General features: G+C 41.2%; 1 protein-coding gene across 1 annotated transcript in view; it reads right to left on the reverse strand.

The window, feature by feature from the left end:
• LVRN (laeverin) overlaps positions 1-23,833 on the reverse strand; it is a 123,545-nt gene that overhangs the window by 49,447 nt on the left and 50,265 nt on the right. The window contains exons 3-9 of the mRNA XM_044275909.1: positions 23,099-23,238; positions 14,554-14,680; positions 13,855-14,009; positions 11,255-11,368; positions 3,816-3,959; positions 2,638-2,703; positions 2,429-2,494 (exon numbers count right to left, since the gene is read on the reverse strand). Coding sequence (XP_044131844.1) covers positions 2,429-2,494; positions 2,638-2,703; positions 3,816-3,959; positions 11,255-11,368; positions 13,855-14,009; positions 14,554-14,680; positions 23,099-23,238 — 812 coding nt within the window. The remainder of the gene's footprint in view (positions 1-2,428; positions 2,495-2,637; positions 2,704-3,815; positions 3,960-11,254; positions 11,369-13,854; positions 14,010-14,553; positions 14,681-23,098; positions 23,239-23,833) is intronic.

Below are 23,833 nucleotides of genomic sequence, written 5' to 3' on the forward strand. Positions count from 1 at the left end.
AGAGTCACCTCTGCTGCGGAGGATAAGTTCATCCGAGTCACCAGCCTCAGAAATCGCAGGTTAACAGCAGCTCAGATTAGAGACCAGGTCAATGCCACACAGAGTTCTAGCAGCAGACACATCTCTAGAACAACTGTTAAGAGGAGACTGTGTGAATCAGGCCTTCATGGTAGAATATCTGCTAGGAAACGACTGCTAAGGACAGGCAACAAGCAGAAGAGACTTGTTTGGGCTAAAGAACACAAGGAATGGACATTAGACCAGTGGAAATCTGTGCTTTGGTCTGATGAGTCCAAATTTGAGATCTTTGGTTCCAACCACCGTGTCTTTGTGCGACGCAGAAAAGGTGAACGGATGGACTCTACATGCCTGGTGATGCATGGAGGAGGAGGTGTGATGGTGTGGGGGTGCTTTGCTAGTGACACTGTTGGGGATTTATTCAAAATTGAAGGCATACTGAACCAGCATGGCTACCACAGCATCTTGCAACGGCATGCTATTCCATCCGGTTTGTGTTTAGTTGGACCATCATTTATTTTTCAACAGGACAATGACCCCAAACACACCTCCAGGCTGTGTAAGGGCTATTTGACCATGAAGCAGAGTGATGGGGTGCTGCGCCAGATGACCTGGCCTCCACAGTCACCGGACCTGAACCCAATCGAGATGGTTTGGGGTGAGCTGGACCGCAGAGTGAAGGCAAAAGGGCCAACAAGTGCTAAGCATCTCTGGGAACTCCTTCAAGACTGTTGGAAGACTATTTCAGGTGACTACCTCTTGAAGCTCATCAAGAGAAACCAAGAGTAATCAAAGCAAAAGGTGGCTACTTTGAAGAACCTAGAATATGACATATTTTCAGTTGTTTCACACTTTTTTGTTATGTATATAATTCCACATGTGTTAATTCATAGTTTTGATGCCTTCAGTGTGAATCAGTGTGAATCTATAATTTTCATAGTCATGAAAATAAAGAAAACTCTTTGAATGAGAAGGTGTGTCCAAACTTTTGGTCTGTACTGTATATATATATATATATATATATATATATATATATTAAAAAATATATATATATATACACATTATAGCCTCTTCCTAGGCCATGTCACATCACCGTACATTGGTCACATGGCCTAGTTGCAGCTCAGTCCCATTGAAGTGAATGGGGCTTAGCTGCAATACCAAGCACAGCCGCTATACAATGTACGGCACTGTGCCAATGTGATCCTGAGGGTAGGTCATCATTATCATTTCCTGGATAACCCCTTTTAATTTCATTACAATATGGCAGTAACAAATCATGTATACAGAAAATGGACACTCTATAAACAGTGAAATGTTGTTAGCTAAGAGGACCCCTGCCTGGCATTGTGCACTGCTTTCATTTTCATTAACATTTCACCAAATGACTTTCAGCTACTAATACATTCAGTCATTTCATATTAGGTGTTCATATTATAAGTCTGAATAGAGGATTTATATACTGTATTAAAAGATATGTATTCATTATACACTGTATTTCATATACCAAAAAAAGGTCTGAATAACGTGAGTGACCGGTTCCTTGTTCCACGGGGTTCAGTGGACATGCGATTATACTCCATAACTGCTTTTATCATTAAAGGGGTTGTCCCATGAAAACTATGAATCTGAATACTTTTGTAATTGCATGTAATTAAAAATGTTGCACAGCCACTGATTTATTCAATACAATGTACTGTATCTGTATAGCGCTACTTTGTTTGTTTTTGTTATTATTTCTTTCTTTGCTCACTGAGAAGGCCACACATGCTCAGTTTCATCCTTCAACTGCCTCCTGAGCTGTGATAGGGAGAGCATGGACACACCTCCTGAGCTGTGATAGGGAGAGCATGGACACAACTCCTGAGCTGGGATAGGGAGAGCATGGACACACCTCCTGAGCTGTGATAGGGAGAGTATGGACACACCTCCTGAGCTGTGATAGGGAGAGCTGAGACACTCCCCCTGAGCTGCAGCAGAAAAGACACTCCCCTGAGCATTCAGCTTCATATAAATCTAGCAGAGCAATGAATGGGGAGATCTCTGGATCCATGTGAGGTACAGGGCTGGTTCTAGCTTTGTTAGAAAGAGATTGTCATGTACTATACGATGTCTGATTAAATTTTTTTACATTAATAATGGGATAACCCCTTTAATAGATAACTCTATAGATAAGCATGCATGGCCACTTCTCTCTTGGTAACAGAGGACTAGACATCTCCTTATTGGGATTGAGGAAGGTCTGACCAATATGCTAGAAATGTCTATCTTTGGAGAACCCCTTTAAGTGAATGTAGTTTCTCATTTGGCATACAATACAACATCTGATATGTTAGTAAATATTAATAACCAATAGTGACATTGAATATTTTATGCATGTTGCACTGGTGAAGAAATAGAAAAAAAGTACCATTTGTAAATGATTCCACAAACCATCCTGGTCAGCATTTGAGAATGAAAATTTCTTCAAGTATGACTGTGATGAGACAAATGGAAGGTCATTACTTCTTGAGGCGGTAAGAGAGATCCATGTAGTATCAATGAATCAGATGTGCCTGTCTAGTCTTACTGTATATTGCCAAAAGTTCATAAATTCCAAAAATGATTTTCTAAACTCACGCTGATCCCCTTGAGGAAGAGTATCTCAGTCAGGAAGGATGAAGCCATTCGGATTAGAGCAGCTGCCTGTGGTGAAAGGGGAGGTCTGCTTTATTATCTGCAGGTATGACATTTTCTGCAACACTTAATAGCACAATGAATTAACCCCTTAGTGACCAGCCTGTTTTGAGCCTTACTGACCAAGCGTTTTTCTTCATTTATTTCATCGTCACCTTCCAAGAGATATAACTTTTTTATTTTTCCGTTTATGTAGCTCTATGAGTGCTACTTTTTTGCAGAACAAGTTGTAGTTTTTAATGGTGCCATTTTGGGGGTACATATAACTTTCTAATTAACTTTTATTAACTCTTTCTGGGGGGAGATGGTAAAAAACAGCAATACTGCTACTGAGTTTTTACGTTATAAATGTTGCGGCATTAATCTTTTGGCATAAATAAAATATCTTTATCTTATTTTTTTTTACGTTTTACTACTTTTGTGCAATAAAACCCCTTTTTTTTTTAAAAAGAAGAAAATATTTTTGCATTGCGGCCTCCCAAGAACCATAACGTTTATATTTTTCTTTCCATGGAGTTGTGTGAGGGCATAATTTTTGCAGGACGAGTTATAGTTTTTAGTAGTATCATTTTGGGATAAATAACGTTTTTTGATCGCTTGTTATTATAGTTTTTGGAGGCGACTAAGCAAAAATAAGCAATGCTGCCAATTTTTTTTATGGCGTTCACTAGTGTAGGGGATACTTTACATGATATTTGTGTGTAGTGTTGGTCGTTATAGACACAGAGATACTAAACATGTGTAGGAGATTTTACCTTTTGCAAAAAAAGCTTTTTTTTTAGAACCGAGCCCCCCCCCCCCCCCCCCCCCCCGCTCTAGACCCTTTCAGTGCTTAGACTGGGCAACTGTGAAAAGGCAGCAGCCCAGACTAAGGCCTTTAGTGACCGCCGTAAAAAGACGTATGGGTGGTCACTACGGGGGTTAAATATCGTTTGTACGGTAAAAAGGCTTTGATTTATGCTCAAAATAATTCAATTTTGCTTAAAACTAAAAAAATCCACATGAATGCTGTTGCATTTCTGGAATATCCATAGGATATATATTAAACATCTTAAGGTTGTGGGACCCATAACTGCGTGGAGAACGAGTTTTCATTCTAAATCTGAAAGAAATAGTGTTACCTTGTTGTAGGAGAATTCATCAAATAATGGTTCTATAAGCTCCACATTATTGATTTCTTTTTCTTCAATGGATACAGGTCTTGCGGACGCCCGGGTGTCTCCTTCAAAAATGTTTAGCAAATTGTGCAGCATAAATAGCTCATTCTGCAAACATTAAAATATAGTGAAAGTGCATATTTAGACATCAATGCATACTCGTCACTGTAGATTATATCAAGCATGTGCTTTATTTACAGGTAAAATAAAAAAGCAATCAATCTACAAAAATCTAGTTAAATGGGAACTAGCCTCACATTTTGTACAGTAAGAAATGATTTGTGATATGTGTTATAAAAGATCTAAATTTAAATATAAAAAGTGGCTAAACACTATCGGTCCTAATGTTTTACCCAATCGCATGCATATTATTTCCATAAACCAAAGGAAGGGAAGGAGATGCTACACACCTCTGGCACAGCTAAAAGGGGTATTCCCATCAGGGACATTGATAGCATATTGCTAGGATATGCCATTAATGTCAGATAGGTGCTTGTCCCACCTGTGGGACCTGCTCCTACCTCCAGAACCGGGCTCCTGAAGTGCAGGGAGAGCAGCCACACGTGCAATCACACTCCATTCTCCGCTATCAGACTTCTGAAATGTGCCGAGCCCTGGCTGTTTTTGGAACTCCGAATGGAGAGCAAGCCATGCTAGCGCAGTGAGCTTTCCTTCATGTTGGGGCCCCTGTTCTGGAGATAGTGCGTCCTAGAGGTGAAAAATGCACCTATATGATGGCATCTTCTAGTGATATACCATCAATGTCCCTGATGGAACAACCTCTTTAAGGGTCAATTTACACAAACTAATACACTGGGGCAGTGATCCGGAATGAACAGCGATAGAATGATCACTGACCACTTGGTAGCTGCTTTTAAATGCACCAGTCATTCCCTCTGTATGGGGACAAACAATCGTTACTATGATCCTTCTTCCCTACACAGTTAAAAGGGAGTCTGTCACCATGAAATTCACTGTTAAACCCGGTACAATGCCTTGTAGGGCTAGTTCAGCTAATGGCAACTTTCACTTAGCAATCTGTTGCTTTATTCTTTAGAAGTACTTTTAATTCACTCTGTCATCCCCTCTCTCTTCTTCTTGGTTGACGGGGCCAGGCATAGTCCTGCCAATCAAGAATAAGAGGGAGGGGCGAGCAGAATGAAGCAGGATGTGCAATGGTGCACAGAGTGGCTGGGCCCGCCCTCAGTGCACTTAACTGCTCATTTTCAGATGGATTAAAAGTTGCTGCTAACAAATGATGATATCTGCTCATTTGTCAGCTGGCAGCCAGCTCATTTAAACAGACCAATTATTGGGAATCAGCACCTATACGAATGTTCATTCCCAATAATTGACCTGATCATCTAGCCATGTAAATGGAGCTTTACAAAAGGAGTAGTGACTGGTCAAGAATCAGTCAGGCCCTATAGATATTAGATTTACAGTCCTATATCCCTTACCCAAAAGGTTATAAATGTATATTACCCTAGTAATATACAACTGTACCCGTGTACAACTAAAGTCAGAAAAAAATGATATTTAAGTGAATGAAATACAAGTTTTACTGAATATTTTCCCTGAAAACTATATATCAGTCTGCTCAGCTTCTCCTGCTCTATAACATTATGCTTGCATTTTATGGTTGGTGAAGGGGCCTCTTTAAGGTGACAATGAGGAAAATAAAACTATGCTGCTATCTTCTAGAAACAGTGCCTACCACATTTATGGGCTGTGTCCAGTATTAAGGATCAAGTTAGTGGACAAGAGGGGTGCTATTTCTAGTAGATTGTTCTAATCTCATACAACCTCTTTAGGTTTTCAGTTGTATTTCACGATCTTGCAGGCTCTACGTTTATTTTTGCCATAAAATAAAAACTCCATCAACTGCAGAGTAAACTTTTACAAGGTGTTGGACTGAGGTACTTAGGGTCCACTAGAGAAATTATTCTGAGGCCCATCCTCTGTCTAGTTACCATAAATGCACATCCACTTTTAACTGCATCATGAACTTTGTTATCATTACACACATAGGACATTATATCATCAATGAGGTCTAATATGTTATGTCTGAATCATCCCATTAGAAACAGACCCTGGTGGCAAGTGATTGTCCCCAAAGTGAGCTCAAAATTGGGCTGTATTCTACTGAACCTCTGGGGCATGGCTATTTTAGGGGCTTATTATTCTGTCAGAACCTGGACTGACCAACAGATCCTCTAATAAGACCAGCCCAGCATGATTATTAACAGATGTTTTATTGAGTGAAAGAAAAATTCTGATCATTTGGTAGGAACAATAATTTTGAGGAAAAAAACTCTGTACATGATCTTTCAAAATTATAAAGTTTTTTTTTTAAATGATTCTATCAAAAGAGGCAAATGTTATTAATGTGGTTGTGCCTAGGAATTGGTGTAAAATATACCAAAACTTGACACACGTCTGAAACAGAATGTTGTATGTTTTAGACATATTTATGAAGCCAAAAAGACTAATTCACAATGCCTTACTCGATAGGGGGCATGGCCTGGCAGTAAGGGGCAAGGCTTATAGCTTAAAGGGCATCTGTCAGCAGATTTATACCCATGACACTGGCTGACCTGTTACATGTGCGCTTGGCAGCTGAAGACATCTGTGTTGGTCCCATGTTCATATGTGCCCACAAAAAGGATGTTTTAATATATGCAAATGAGCTTCTAGGAGCAATGGGGCGTTGCAGTAACACCTAGAGGCTCTGCTTTCTTTGCTGCACCCTCTGCACTTTGATTGATGGGGCCAGGTATTATATTATATTTTCACTGCCTGGCCCCATCATTTAAAGTGCAGAGGGTGCAGCTGTTGCAGAGAGAGCTGAGCTTCTAGGTGTAATGGCAATATCCTCGTTGCTCCTAGAGGCTCATTTGAATAACAGGTCAGCCAGTGTCATAGGTACAAATCTGCTGACAGATGCCCTTTAAGATGCCATAAAGCACCAACAATTTGGCATAAAGCGACCAAAGAGTTAAAGTATAAACTGTTGTATTCATTTTATTTTTTTGAGTATTGGATTGTGGTGATTAATATCTCCTTGGTGGCCCTATGTCAACTTTTCACTGTGTATTCAATTACCCCTTAAAGGGGTTATCCCATCTTAGACAATGGGGGCATATCGCAAGGATATGCCCCCATTGTCTGATAGGTGTGGGTCCCACCTCTGGGACCCGCACCTATAACGAGAACGGAGCCGGGGAGAGTTGTGGCTGGAGGACCCCGGGTTTCCCAGGGTCCGACCACCACCAGGCGCAGCTCCCCGCCTCTCCCATTGAAGTGAATGGGAGCGCACCGCACATGCGTGGCCAACGCTCCCATTCATTTCTATGGGGCCGACGAAAATAGCCCCATGGCCGACGGCTATTTTCGGCGGCTCCATAGAAATGAACGGAGGGCTGCTGCGCATGCGCAGTGCGCCCGCCTCCACTTTCTCTGCTCCGTTCTCCTCATAGGTGCGGGTCCCAGCGGTGGGACCCGCACCTATCAGACAATGGGGGCATATCTTAGCGATATGCCCCCATTGTCTAAGATGGGATAACCCCTTTAATGCCACAGTTTAGTTCCCTGTACTGCCTACTTTTACCTGTGCTTAAAATCAGGTTGCTAGGCATGGTCGTCTATCTGTTGAAGGACGGAGGACGCAGAAGCACGCAGCTGCAAGGTCAGATTACTGACAGCCAGGGACTGTAAGTAAATGATTAAAGCCAGGTTCTCCCCAGCAGCTGCCTGGGCTGTGTGCACTTCTCCCTGTCCCTGCGCTTGGCAGACGCTCCCTCACTCAGCAGACTGGGACAATGCAGAGTTGAAGCAGCGCAGACCAGGGAGGGGAGATCTGCCATCTGCTCAGTGTATAAATGAAAGCAACGTGTGGTAAGAGGACCCCTTTGTGCTGCAGAAGATTAACCCTTTAGAGGGGAGAGCTCTGGTTACTGACTCTTTTGGGGGGCTATTGTTACTGGCTAGTGAGGGCAGGCGGGATTAGCCTCAGGGTGAGGGCAGTGGCGGCCATCTTAACTGAATAGTGAAATTGCAGTTTTATGCAGACTGGTTGCTAAGGGCTGAATCTTATTAAATATGGGGTAAGTCAGTCTAATAGTAACTGATTCTGGAATGTCATGTTATTAGTAACTACATATATCAAAATTTAAATTAGGGTCTAAGTGTGACAGTTATCCTTTACCTTGGGTTCAGACCTGAGCGTTTCTGAGACGCGCGTTTTACGCGCGTATTTATCGCGCGTTTTTATGCGCATTTTTTGCAATAGTAGATGCGCGTTTGACGCGCGTTTTTGTGATTGACTGCAGTGTTGTCCAATGAGTCTATGGCCAAAACGCGTGACAAACGCCCCCAAAAAAGCTCAAGAACTTGTTTATGCGTCGGGCGTTTTACAGCGCGTTCAAACGCGCTGTAAAACGCTCAAGTGTGAACCAGGGCCATAGGGAAGCATTGGTTTTCACGTGTTGAGCGTTTTATAGCGCGTTTGAACGCGCTGTAAAACGCTCAGGTGTGAACTTAGGGTTAAAGAAAGGTGTCTACCCACACACCATTTTTATCATCCAGTACGAGCCATTGTGATAAATGTAGTGCATGCTTAGACAGAAGGTCTAAGTTTACCCTGCTTACTGTACATTGTAGACAGAATCAGTAAATCTGTGCCACTCAGTGTTCAATCTCTACAACGTACATTTTTATCCCTCTTTTCTACATTAGAGACTAAATGAGAAGATGAGAAAATGTCCTTATTCTTTTGTGCATTTTTGAGACTTATCAAAAATTCCTGAGCACTACTCAGATGTTTGTGGAAATGGAAACGTTCTAAATGGCACAGCTTGCTTCATGATGCACACAAGATATTTATACCAGGCTCTCACATACCAGTAAAACCATTTCCATTTTGAGGTAAATGCCTTTTTTATTTTTTGCGGAAACCTATAGAAAGCTACACCCTGCCATGATAAAGGGAACAAAAAAAACACCATAGTTTTAAAAAGCTGCCATAGCAAATGTCTTTCAGGCAGCAAAGGAGAAATATACATTTAAATATGAATCCGAAAGTTACTCTTGACACACTTAGTGACCCCTTCAAATACTGTTTGTTATTGTCCCCTGACGTAAAAGCTTCATCTTAAATTTTCATGATTAAAGTATCATTATGTACAAAAACAGTCCAGAAATTTATACGAACGGGGTTATCATGACCCCCTTCTAATGGACATTGACATAATCCATAATGTGGATACGTAAAATGTTTTTATTTTTTACTGCTGACTATTGCTGTCTACCAAAGAAGAAAATGTTAAGTGCACCAGAATTATGTCGATTATTCCATTTCAGCAGGATGTTAAGTGCGGGTAATTTGTAAATGAAGTTCTCATGCACAATGCCATATTGTAGCTTTATGTTGTATCGGTGGGTAATACAGTTTCTCTGTGAGCTACTTCTCATGGATTTATACAGAAAACCACTGAATCAGTGCATGTCTAAATGCATTTATATATGTACTCTCTCCTACTCTCTGTAGAGAAGAACACGGTGCCTTACAGAAGCACGATGTGGGTGGCCAACAAGTTGGGTCTGGGTGAAACTGTATCCCATGTCCTAGACCTCCATATCCTTTACCCATGCCCACTTATGAGATAGATTTGCCATTATGGTAAGAAAAGATGTCTACTGTGACAAGGACGGAACAAGCTATTTTGGTGTCCCGGATATGGCGTTCAGATTGTACTGTCACCACTCTCAGTTACTGATGTTCAGCTTGATATCTGTGGAACGGACAATCATTGATTTGCATTATTGCACTAAAATGGAAGTGCTCATTAGAATCAAGAAATTGGGTTGTACAAAGAAATTTAAAGACAACAGGTTGCTATCATACTTAAATTATGCCCCATCTTAATCGCAATCTATGCAGCCACCTACTTCACCTACCATCATCTGTTGGTGCTATTGCGTATGTGTACCTCCCTTCTGTCACTAAACAGCAGATGATGAGGAAATAAAAAGATCTGGCATGTTGGATCAAACATGGCCAATTCTTTGCTCCCTCAGAAGAGAAGCTACTGTACTGGCTGAGGGGTCTGCCAGCACCTTCTCCCTTTCTCTTTATTGAAATAAACATCCACACTCAGCAGATAGCATCTCATTTTTAGGACCAGGTTTATGTTCACTTGACAGCTTTAATTTTTAAACTTCTGTAACCTTAAAATCTAGAAAAAATATGGAACTCTCAGTGGTGTCAGGGAATGCCAAATGTATTAACATTACACTGCAACATTCAACACATTTGCTTCCTCTTTTGCCTCTACCACAACTTTACAGAAGGAAAAATTAAATTCCAGCTATCTAGGTTGTTTCTGTCTCACATAATAATGTACACTGTTATAAGAGTAAATATAGAAGGATAGTACATGCAGAAAGTGTTTCAGCAATAAGGACTTATTCATACATCAGTAAATCACAGACATCTGCTGTCCATGTTCTCTACGGACAGCACACAGATCCATTAATGTGTTTCTACTCATACTTGTGGTTCCACTGGAAGCATGCACTACTTTGGTCAGTGGTGTGAACTAAACATGCCCATTCAAGTTATGCTACATTCACATGAAAAAAATTGCATAATAAACGAACACTGTCAATTTTTCAACCATTTTTGTATCCATTTTCTGATCGTCTGGTCATTTTGCATTAGTTTTTAAAGTCTGTGTAAAAAGGCCCATAAAAAATTGATGGTTTTCATTGGCTTTTTAAATTTTAATCCCAACACCTGTAGTATACATAATGTCCCCCAAAGTGGCCCCAGCATTAAGTCCTTCATTTCAATGGGGTCCGTCAGGTCCTATTTTTTGACGGCCGCTATTGACCGACCATTGAAAAAGTCATGTGAATGTAGCCTTACTGGGTCGATAAAAACCACATAGTACACTGATGACACGGGATGCCCTGGAAATCCCCTTTTCAGCTTAGCAGTGCAGGTGGAATACTGATGGCAAAAAATGGACAGATGGAACAATGATGGACCCTTCACAGACATCTTCAACACAAACACTGACCATATTGCCTTCACGTCGACATGTAAATTAGGCCCAATGATGACTCTAGCCACTTCTACTAGCTGAAAAATATGGAAACTGCATCAAAGCTAATAAAAACAAGGAAGTTGATCTACTTTTTGCAACTTTGCATACCTCACATAACTGTTCAAAGTATCTTTGTGTCCTATATCCAAGATCTCAAATAACTATGCAAGAAACAAAACTCAGTGAGGTGAGTATGCCTTTGTTATTAAGGGCACACTATGCCATGTTACAGCTATTTATTCCCCTAGAAACTCTTTAGGTAGGCTGCCATAGATTTGAAAGTATGATGCCTACCATTTTCAATTTAGGGTCAATGAAACTGGCACCAATGTATTCAAAGTAAGAGGCAAATCCTTCATTCAGCCAAATGTCATTCCACCACTTCATGGTAACAAGATTTCCAAACCACTAGAAATGAAAGAAATAAGAAATGACAATTTATTGTATGATTACAGCTGCAAAAAAAAAAACACACAACATATTGCATATACACAGTTTTCATAATAAATGTGTCACATTGCCCATACACATTAAATTAATGTCATCAGGTACCACTGATTTTGGTGGGATAATGTGTGTGTGGGGCATCCCTGTTTCTTGATGGAAAATGTTAGTAATGGGCATGGTAGATTTTTGATCCTTCCTTCTGCTATGAAGTCAAGCATACATACTAATGGGGAAGCTGTGGGGCTGTGTGGGATACTGGCAGACAACTAATATATATACAGTACAGACCAAAAGTTTGGACACACCTTCTCATTCAAAGAGTTTTCTTTATTTTCATGACTATGAAAATTGTAGATTCACACTGAAGGCATCAAAACTATGAATTAACACATGTGGAATTATATACATAACAAAAAAGTGTGAAACAACTGAAAATATGTCATATTCTAGGTTCTTCAAAGTAGCCACCTTTTGCTTTGATTACTGCTTTGCACACTCTTGGCATTCTCTTGATGAGCTTCAAGAGGTAGTCACCTGAAATGAGTTCCCAAAGATGCTTAGCACTTGTTGGCCCTTTTGCCTTCACTCTGCGGTCCAGCTCACCCCAAACCATCTCAATTGGGTTCAGGTCCGGTGACTGTGGAGGCCAGGTCATCTGGTCAGCACCCCATCACTCTCCTTCATGGTCAAATAGCCCTTACACAGCCTGGAGGTGTGTTTAGGGTCATTGTCCTGTTGAAAAATGAATGATGGTCCAACTAAACGCAAACCGGATGGAATAGCATACCGCTGCAAGATGCTGTGGTAGTCATGCTGGTTCAGTATGCCTTCAATTTTGAATAAATCCCCAACAGTGTCACCAGCAAAGCACCCCCACACCATCACACCTCCTTCTGCATGGTTCACGGTGGGAACCAGGCATGTAGAGTTCATCCGTTCACCTTTTCTGCCTCACACAGACACGGTGGTTGGAACCAAAGATCTCAAATTTGGACTCATCAGACCAAAGCACAGATTTCCACTGGTCTAATGTCCATTCCTTGTGTTCTTTAGCCCAAACAAGTCTCTTCTGCTTGTTGCCTGTCCTTAGTAGTGGTTTCCTAGCAGATATTCTACCATGAAGGCCTGATTCACACAGTCTCCTCTTAACAGTTGTTCTAGAGATGTGTCTGCTGCTAGAACTCTGTGTGGCATTGACCTGGTCTCTAATCTGAGCTGCTGTTAACCTGCGATTTCTGAGGCTGGTGACTCGGATGAACTTATCCTCCGCAGCAGAGGTGACTCTTGGTCTTCCTTTCCTGGGGCGGTCTGCATGTGAGCTAGTTTCTTTGTAGCGCTTGATGGTTTTTGTGACTGCACTTGGGGACACTTTCAAAGTTTTCCTTATTTTTCGGACTGACTGACCTTCATTTCTTAAAGTAATGATGGCCACTCGTTTTTCTTTACTTAGCTGCTTTTTTCTTGCCATAATACAAATTCTAACAGTCTATTCAGTAGGATTATCAGCTGTGTATCCACCTGACTTCTCCACAACGCAACTGATGGTCCCAACCCCATTTATAAGGCAAGAAATCCCACTTATTAAACCTGACAGGGCACACCTGTGAAGTGAAAACCATTTCAGGTGACTACCTCTTGAAGCTCATCAAGAGAATGCCAAGAGTGTGCAAAGCAGTAATCAAAGCAAAAGGTGGCTACTTTGAAGAACCTAGAATATGACATATTTTCAGTTGTTTCACACTTTTTTGTTATGTATATAATTCCACATGTGTTAATTCATAGTTTTGATGCCTTCAGTGTGAATCTACAAGTTTCATAGTCATGAAAATAAAGAAAACTCTTTGAATGAAAACACAATGGCGGCACTGGACAAATAAAGATGACGGGTGCTAGCTCCAAGGGTGTAGCTGCTTACCCAATATCATAGTCAGGAAACCGGACAGCACTCCAGATAAAAAATAGTGATTTATTCACCCATGAGGTACAGTGAGGCAACGTTTCAGCTCATACAAAGAGCCTTTCTCAAGCCAGAATATTGCATCATATTATTAGGAGATACCATATTATTTTGATCATTGGGGTTGGATTTCTCCTAATCCTGAACATGAAGGAACGTGCAGCAGTTCCCCACTCTGCGTGCGGCGGGTACATTAGGGCCACTGCTGCTGGGAAAAACTGAAGAGAGCCCCATGATACTCGTGATTAGTGGGGGCCCTGAGGAAACTGATATGCCATCACAGTCTTTTCAGAAAACCTCTTTTACTTTATGTATTTTTTCCAAATTCAATTAATAAAGGTTATAAGGCGTTTATTACAGGAAAGAGCATTGTAATTTTGGTCAGGGCATATCATTGGGTTATCACTTGGTTTTAGGCAATCACCTTCCATTCAAAACATTAAGAAGTAACAATGAAAAGAATAAAGATCTGGGACATTTTACCACATGCCTGGTGTCCTATCTCATGGGCCACAATCAAACATGTCAAAGCCTTCGAATTGCTGAACCTGTTCTTGGGATCATACATCAAGGAGGCTTCTTGAAAAGTAATTAATCCCCAGTTCTCCATTGCGGCAACGCCGATATCCGGCATTGCTACTAAATCTGAAAGAGAGGGAGATACATAGATACATTTTCATCATTTCATGAGTTATACTTTATTTAAATGTTGTGTTGCAGCATACAATTGATCTGGTCTTCATAGTATGGTGACGAGAAGGCAACAGTTTGCTGTAGGAAAAAGAACTAGCATGTACATGAAGACTGTCACTGGCTTTAAAGAGGACCCGTCACCTCTCCTGACGTGTATTGTAGTAACTACTTGCATTCCCCATGTAGTAACAATTTGGGAGCATCTATTCTTAATACTCTATGTTATTTCTGCTAGAGGTTTATGAATGGTCAGCAGCTTGCAGTAAAGGCGACAGCTCCTCTTTCAGGATACATGTATAATGGGACTAGTATTCCAGTGTTCATTTCCAGATGTAAACTAATATGATCCAATTACTAAATATCAGGGATTGGGCATTATTTCACCAGATCCCCATACACAAAGCAAAATGGTTGATTAGGTTACCATGGACTGTGGGATTAGTTATTAGTTATTTGTATAATGCATTTTTTAAATGTAGGGTAAAATAAGACTCACCTGTTTTTAGTAAAGGATATGGGACATTTAATAGATTCTCCATATAAGAAAGAATTGGCCCCACAATATCCAAAGAAAAGTTTGCAAATCCATTCTTTATTACCTCCTTACGTGCCCATACTCGTATCTAAGACAACACAAGACAAGGTATCAATCCCAGTAAGCAGGACACACATTATTTTTCATAGCACTGCAGCTCTGCAAGTTATAAGACATTAATAAGGAATACATGACGTCATCAAATAAATGATAATAAAGGGATTGAGAATATGTAAGATTGACAACATTAAAATGAAAATGCACCATGAACACCATTTTCTTTTTGAAATCTAAACAGCTGAATTTTTTTTGTTCTGATTCACTTTATAACATATCTTTAGAGGTGTTGGAGCTGCTGTCTTCTAATATGGAGCCCCAAATCCCATACCAAGCCATAAAGGATTTCAGAAGATCATTGCATATGGAAGGGATATCCAGATGGAAACAGGATAGATGATACATGTTAGATCACCACCACCGATCTATGTTCCCACTACTCCCATAGAACGTGATGCCTATAACGATATAGGGCTATTTAGACCTGAAAAATATATGGTGTTAAACAGCAACCATGGGTGTAACTATAGCCATAGCACTCGCTATGGGGCCCAGAGATTGGGGGCAAGAACAAGTACCTTTTTGTGGGAAATAACAATATGGTGGCTTTTTACTATAATGTGCTAATGTAAGTTTGAAGGATACAGTTGTCCAAAATCTCTTTGCCCCTTTCAGACAAATGAGTTGTACACTCCAGACTCGGAGCGTGAGTATAAGACAGCTCCTGTCCTTAACTTCCAGCACTGCCGGGATCACATAGCATTATATTGATTTATGATGCTATGTAACCCTTACAGTTCCAAAATGTATTAGATAACACTGACAGCATTGTGTCAGTGTTACAATACATTCCAGGCATCTAAGGGTTATATAGCATCATAAATGAGTATAATGCTATGCGACTCCTGCAGTGCTGGAAGGTCAGGACGGGTGCTGTGCTGAGAGTCTGGAGTGTGACACTCGCTCGTCTGAAAGGGACCTTATTATGCTGAGGCATTTAGATTCCTCTGCACTGAAACTAAGGGACATAGACCAATCCATAGCATTATGCCTCCTCCACTAATCTTTATGATTGGCACAATGCAGCCAGGCAGTAAGGTTCTCCTGGCATTCAGCAGGACTGAATGAAAAACCTGAATTCAGTGATTAAGAGGTGTGTCCCAATACTTTACTTCTGTCCATCTACTGTATATGGGTATGCCAAAAACAAAGCTAGACCAGCACCTCCTAACAATATGACATGAACATGAAGATGTCCACTACCATGGTTGATATGCAGAAGCCAGGGGCATAGCTAAAGGCTCATGGGCCATGGTGCAAGAGTTCAGCTTGGGCCCCCCTTCCCAGAGTGCTTGTTGGCAAGGGACAGGGTTGCACATAGCCTTCCTGCTGCCAGAGGCAACATTGAAAGTGAACCCCCCTATGCCAAATTCTTGACCTAACCCCTTCCCTCCAGCATGCACTTTCTATAATGCCAGTGTCTTATGTGGCCCAAGGGTTTTTGGGCCCCTCAGGCTCCTGGGCCCGGTAGTGACTGCTACCTCTGCACCCCCTATAGCTACGCCCCTGGCAGAAGCAAACCCTACATGTAGCATATTGCTCCATGTAAACATTGAAATGGTGGATTCATCTGAATTACATCACTGCTGTATTTACTATACAAGAAAATATGAGACACAATGTGGCCTCCTGGGGTGGGAACCAGCACTATCAGACTTGCCTCCCTACAATTCAGGACCACGTACATAGTACACCTGTGCTATGATCTAATTAAAAATCTTTGGACAGATGGGCAGGAGTCAACAGTCTAAATGGAGACAGTGGCTCCTCCAAATATGCAATGCAAAACAATGTAATATTATAGGTTCCCATCCCAATAAGCCGTCTTGTCATTGGTGGATGGAACCACATACTTTTGTGTGTGCAAAGTATCTGAAATATTTAGCATTAATATGATTCAGTGTAATCCATGTTTTCATTATTTGCATGTCTTTTTCGATGCAGTCTATATATACACTGTATGTAGCTGATATCTCGGTATCTCCTTACTAGGATGTCTCATTGCCACTATTTTTCATTAATCCTTGAAAAAGTCTCAAGCAATTAGAGAACATGGGAATGACTTCTTCCAAAAGCCATATAGCAGAGTATAGCTAATGGCGAAACATAATAACCTGAGAACAATCTCAAGTTTAATATAATTAAAAAACTAACATACTATACAAAAGTAAAAGTTATTCTTTAAGATAAGAGCACATGCTCAGGCTTTGAAAATGCTTTTTTACGTTAATTTACAGCATAACAACCAACATCTGCCTTCCACTGGGCTGTTTTATGTGACTTTTTTATTACTATGTTATTTAAAGCAGAGTTTTCATAATCTCCTGATTACCGTTCTCACTATTGTAATCTCTGTAGGGATGACATGAATGTCTCCATTCATTTGATGCACATACCCTTCCTCTATTTCATCTCTGTGCCCTCCAGGATGTGCTGCTTTTTATGGCTTAACCTAAAAACTGTAGTCAACTTACAGCACAAACTACAAAAGCACCAATTGTTTACTAGACAGACATGTTTGGTGGAAGCCCTGCAGAGATTAGCAGTAGACCGGTGACAACTGTATCTCTGGAAATCGGTCATATACATGGAATTGATGGAACCAATTTATTGATAAGATAAGAGAAGGATTACTGTATTTACCATAATACCTACCAATCAGAAGCGTACATAGAGAAGTAAGGGCCCCATAGCAAGGATCAAACCAGGCCCCCCACACAGGGCAGAAGGGTTTCTGCCTAAACCCCTTTCAATGAACTTGGGCCATTTCTCCATTGCCTCATTTTGCTAATAGTTGTTCCTTTAGAGCAGGCATCCTCAAACTGCGGCCCTCCAGCTGTTGCAAAACTACAACTCCCAGCATGCCCGAACAGCCTACAGGTATCAGCCTACAGCAGGGCATTGTGGGAGTTGTAGTTTTATAACAGCTGGACGGCCATAGTTTGAGGATGACTGCTTTAGAGGTTGGAGTCTGACCAAGTTTCCACCTCCATGGGCCCCATAGCAATCGCATGGTCTGCCACTATGGTAGTTACACCCCTGCTACCAATACAGGTAATATATGATTGTTGCTATAATAAAGCTGTCACAATTCACCGTAGTATTTGCAGGGCAATGAGTATCAAGACAATTATTTGGCCCAAATTACATAATTTTCATGATATGCAAACAAAATTAGGACTTGAACAGACATAAAAAAATTGTATTTTTATGTAATATATATTTATTTAGTATGTATTTATGTATGAGTATAGATTTTCAGGAGATTCATGACTACTGTATGTTATTTCCTTTGTCTTGTATAAATGACCATCTCAGTACCTGCTCCCATATGAATCACCAGTCCATCCACTCTGCACCAAACCCCTAGTGGTTCCTTTAACAGGTTAATGTGTTTTATGTCTTTGGGGTCCTATAATTAATTCCAGCACTCATTTTATTATGCTGTACCAGAATAATAGATATACATATTACTAAGGCTACTTTCACACTAGCGTTTTACTGGATCCGGCAGGGTTCAGCAAAAACACTTCCGTTACTGATAATACAACCGCCTGCATCCGTTATGAACGGATCCGGTTGTATTATCTTTAACATGCCCAAGACAGATCCGTCATCAACTTCATTGAAAGTCAATAGGGGACGGATCCGTTTTCTATTGTGGCAGATTGTGCCAGAGAAAATGGATCCGTCCTCATTGACTTGCATTGGGGGTCATGCTGGATCAGTCTTGCTCCGCATCCCAGGACGGAAAGCAAAATACAACATGTTGTGGTTTGCTCTCCGGTATGGGAATGCAACTAAACAGAACGGAATGCATTTTGCAGCATTCCGTTCTGTTCAGTTCAGTTTTGTCCCCATTGACAATGAATGGGGACAAAACTGAAGCGTTTTTTTTCCGGTATTGAGCCCCTATGATGGATCTCAATACTGGAAAACTAAAATGCTAGTGTGAAAGTAGCCTTAAAGAGCATCTGTCAGCTCCCTTGACCTGTCTGTCTCATAAAATAAGAATGCTGGATCATCATTTCTTAGAACGCTGGATGGTACCATATTTGACAACTGGGCATTCCCATTCTTAATAGGGGGTGTCCCTACCCAGTAGGGCTCCATCAGCAATGATAGGACACAGAGCTCTGATAATGCCCCGTTGTGAAAAATCTTTCTAGTTCTACATTTCCAGCAGGAATACAAGAGAGGACCAACACAACATACAGTTCTAAGAACAGCATTGTTATTTTATAGGGAATATAACTATGTCACTGAGAGCTCAGAGGTGCCTATTCTACACAATTCTTTACATCTCAAGGCAGTATAGTATGGTAGGAAGAAAGACTAAAATTGCGTCTGCTTACATCCAGATTTAAGAATTTAAAGAAAGAAGAGTACTGAATATCTGAATATCAGAGTATATTTTACTGATCAGGGGCGTAGCTGTAGGGGTCTCAGTGGTCAGTTGAGGTGCAAGGGGGCCCACAGAGCCTTCTTGCCAGTGGTGCACCACCAATTATGCATCGCCGTCCTGAGGCAGGGCAAGGGCATGAAGTCTCCCTTCTCCACCTTTCCTTCTCATAGACTTCAGGCCTAGTGCCTGTAGCCCAGAAGAGCCTGAGAACACAGGCGGAGCGATGATATAATCATTGCACCACCTGAACCAGGCAGCGTAAAGTTCAGGAAACAGGCCAGAAGAGGCCTGCACTGCATCGCTGATAGCCGCATGCAGGTCATTATTTAAGTTTATTGTTTTCTATTTGGCAACATGATGTTGGGCCACCATGGAGGGAGCAGTATGGGGGCACCTACTGGGGGCACTTAATAGGGGCATTTTGTTCTGGCACACATAAGGGGGCATGTTCTTGTACTGGCACACATTATGGGAGGCACTATGGGGCCATTGGGTATACTGGGGGCACTAAAAGGGAGCATTTTTTTTTTTTACAGGCACACATTTTAAGGGGTTATTTTTTGCACTGGCATGCATTATAAGGGGGTATATTTTGTAGTAGCGCACACTATAAAGGGGTATTTTTTGCACTGGCGCACATTATAAAGCATAATTCTTTGTACTGGCACACATTGTAAGGGGGTATTTTTTGCACTGGCGTAAATTATAAGGGGCTATGCCCCTGTTACTGATACTAGCCAACTGTATGTCTCTTGTGAAACCTAGTGTTCTGTTATTTCATTTGTGTCTTATGGAATCACCATAGTCTAGAAACCGCATATAAATCTTATGTTTTGTATCTTATCTTATCTTTTGTATCACACCTTTTATTTTTGCCTAGATTTTTTTATTTTTACTTTTCAAAAAGGGTTATCCAACAGTATAAACACTTCCCACAATGCCAGGGCCCCTCTTACAGAAGATACTAACCCAGTCCCCAGCACCCGCGTCCCTCCGGATCCCTGCACCCTGGGGAGATGCAGTGGCAACTCTGCAGGGATCTGGAGGGATGCAGGACCAGGTAAGTATCTTCCATAGGAGGGGCCTGGCCATTGTGGGGGGTGTTTATACTGTTGGATAACCCCTTTAAGCAGACAGAAATAATTTCTAAAGATTATCGTCCAAAGTTCACATCAGAGTTATTCTTTTTTTGTTCTTTTGCTCTGTTATAAGAGCAGAAGAATGGAATAAACAGACGTTAATCTGGCACATAACTGACACGAACGAAACCTAACAGATCCCATTGACTATCAGTTTCTGTTCTGGAGAACATTTCTGTAGCAGACAATAAAGTCCTGCATGCAACCAACTCCACCTCAGATGTGAACATGCCCTTAATGTCAATTTGTTCACTTAGCTCAGGCAAATCATTTTTTTCATCAAAATTTTCAATTGCGATCAATTCAAATAAATAATAATAAGAATAACACTGTGTGCAGATATTACTTTTACATACTTGTTATTGCGCATCCTGCTGTCCCTTTGATTCACCTTCAGAGAACCCACCTTAGGTGTCCAGGGCCGGTGTAACCAAGCCACTTTGATTCCTATTGGCCGGCCTGGACAATAGCAAAGAACCATTGCCTCACCCATGCACAAAAGAAACCAGGCAGTCTGATGGAGCTACCAAGCATGTGTGTCCAACTCCACTGAACAGATCACATGGACAATGTGAGAGGGAGTCAAAACAACAGAAGGGGGCGCCATAACAAGCACATTTACACCAATATAGAGACACAGGACATTTTTGTTAAATCCTACCAACTGAAAACGTATTATGTTTTGCTGATGTAATAGAGTTAACTAATATTTTTTCATGGGGCAACCCCTTTAAGGAAAAATTCATACTTCATTCTGAAAATAGATGAACATATAGGTCTAGTAATGAGGCCATAGATATCTGTTAGACCAGGGATCAGCAACGTTCGGCACTCCAGCTGCTGTGAAACTACAACTACCATTATGCACACTTACCCTGCTGCTCTTGAAACTCCCTTAGAAATGAAAGGAGGATTCTGGGAGTTCTAGTTTCAGAACAGCTGGAGTGCCGGAGGGTGCAGATCCCTGTGTTAGACAGATGTTTATCAAGTATTTGTCATTTTAGCATTTGTCTTGCATATGGATACCTTACTGTCTACTTTACTAAATAGATGTTCAGTACAACTTTATGCTGGAAAAAAAATGCTGAAGCAACTCCACTTAGATACATGGACTGAATTTTTGCCATATGTGAACTTGTGCTAAATCCATGTGGCCAAGGATTTTTATTGCTTGTTGTGGACTTAGGGGACAAGTAAGGGTTAAATTACTGTAAATATATCCTCTTCTTATAACTTACCGGTATAAAGGGATTGTCTCGCTTTAACCAATTGCATTTATTATGTAGACAAAGTTACTACAAGCCACTTACTAATGTATTGTGATTGTCCATATTGCCTCCTTTGTTGGCTTGATTCATTGTCACGAGGGTGTCAAGAGCCATGTCTGACTCCATTATACCCGGGGCCAGGAAGTCGCAGCGGGTGGCTGCGCGCTCTATGTCTAAAGATTGCGCTGTTACTCAATGGAGCTTTCTGTGTTTGTCTTGCAATCCTTTTTGTCTCACTCAGGGATCCATAGCTTCTTCTCCTCAGCTGTTTCTTGTCCGTCACTCCCAACCGCTTTATATTCCCCTCTCACACTTCTCTGGTTGCCAGATATAGAGCTTCCTGCCTGGACTTCTATACTGAGTTGCTGTTATCCCTGGTTGTCGTACCAGAGCATTACCCTCCGGATCCCTGTTGGTTGTTTGTTGTCGCCCACCTGGGACTATATGTTTTGTGAGTGTTGTCTGTCCTCTCCCTGGTGTTTCCCTTTAGAGTTAGTGGTGCGGACTAGTGTTCCCACCGCCCTATTCACTACGTAGGGCTCATCTTAGGGAAAGCCAGGGTTTAGGCACGTGATCGGCGTACGGGTGAGAAACCCGTCTAGGGATGTCAGGGCAGTCAGGTGCCAGCCTCAAGGTGAGTTGGGGGTCACCATCTTTCCCTCTCCCTTGGACAGGGCTTTCCTTTTCCTTCCTCTTGAGTTACGTATGTGATTGGCACGCCGGTCGTGATATTCATTTTTCCAACCGATTATGCACTGTTCATATCGAGGGATTATGACCACCCTGCAATCCATCAGTGGTGGCCGTGCTTGGACACTATGCACATCCAACTGTAGTGGCCACCAGAGAGGCTGGCACGTTTTCCTATAATGTGCAAGGACAGCCACCACTACTGGATTACAGGGTGGTCGTAACTTCTGAAAATGAGCAGTGTATAATGTAATGGAAAAATGCATCAAGTCAGCAAAGGAAGCAATATGACCAATCACAATACATTAGTAATGCCTTCTATTTACTCTGTCTACATGATAAATGTAATTTGTTGAAGATAGACAACCCTTTCAAAGGGGTCTCCAGGGCTTTGACTAAGTTCTAGCTTTCAGATAACCTACATGTATATTATGAAGCTGAACAGGAAGACACAAGAGCAGATCCAGTAGACAATTTGGTGGAAGAGTCTGCAGCCAGTCAGGCGGTCCTGTGGTCACATATTCCAGAATCGGCGGTGTGGGAGAATGGAAGGTAATGGTAAAATTATTTTCCTTCCATGGGTTGTTGAAACGCTAGAATTTAGTCAAAGCCCTGGAGAATCCCTGAAGCATTTTTAAGTTTGCACCATCTATAATAGTCTGTTCTGATGTTGAAATCTGGAGCTAAACTGTATAAAGTAATGTTCAAAAACTAAAATGTAAAGTCTAAAACAAGTGATCAAAATTGCGAACTGATGTACAGTATAAATTACCGTACTTCATTAAGGACCAAAGTGATGGAATGGAAATTGTTCTTGAAAGGTTACTGCACGAGAATCCACATGTCTGAGAATGCTTTTATGAAGTGGTTAAATAGATTAGTTTTACCTCGTTGCCCCTTTCAGTTGTTCTGACGTAATCAAAGTCGCATACTACAAAAGCTGTTATATAGGTTGACATTTTCAGAGTAGTGTTAAACGTTGTAACAGTCCATTTAGTTCCATTTGCATCTTCCCTTTCGGAGGCAGCTAGAGAAAATGAATTTATTTTAGTACAGACGTATTCAGACTAAACAGATTTGATTCGGACAGTAGAGACTTTCATGCAGCCTACACTGTGAAACATCCATTCCTATTGAAGATGAAAAGCTCACTTGTAACCACAAACATAAAGACAGGCAAACATTGGTGTACAGGGCCGACCAGCGCAAGTTACTAGTCTGGCAGACGGCTCTTATGACGCCATATGGTGTCCAGTACGTCCATAACCTGGCTGGTAACATGAGAATCTGCACACGAGTAATAATTTGCTTGACTATGAAAAATTTCATTAAAAAGTTAGTGGTCATCTCCATTAACACTTCCCATAATGATACATATGTTGGGTCACAAAGCATGAAATTATAGTTGCTGTCACATGCTTCTTCCAGCTCTTAAAAGGAATGTGCCATAGGAAAATGACCTGTTCTTTAAATCGCATTTCAAATCATGTTTTGTGCAAGTAACTTTTCAGTAGTCACCACATTATCATTACATGCAGGATTAGATGGACAGATATCATCTCTGTATAGATAAGACAGGATCCTTCATTCACAACAGGTGATATCACAGCTTATCTACTCCC

This window comes from Bufo gargarizans, chromosome 1 (genome assembly GCF_014858855.1).
Source record: "Bufo gargarizans isolate SCDJY-AF-19 chromosome 1, ASM1485885v1, whole genome shotgun sequence".
Lineage (NCBI taxonomy): Eukaryota > Metazoa > Chordata > Amphibia > Anura > Bufonidae > Bufo > Bufo gargarizans.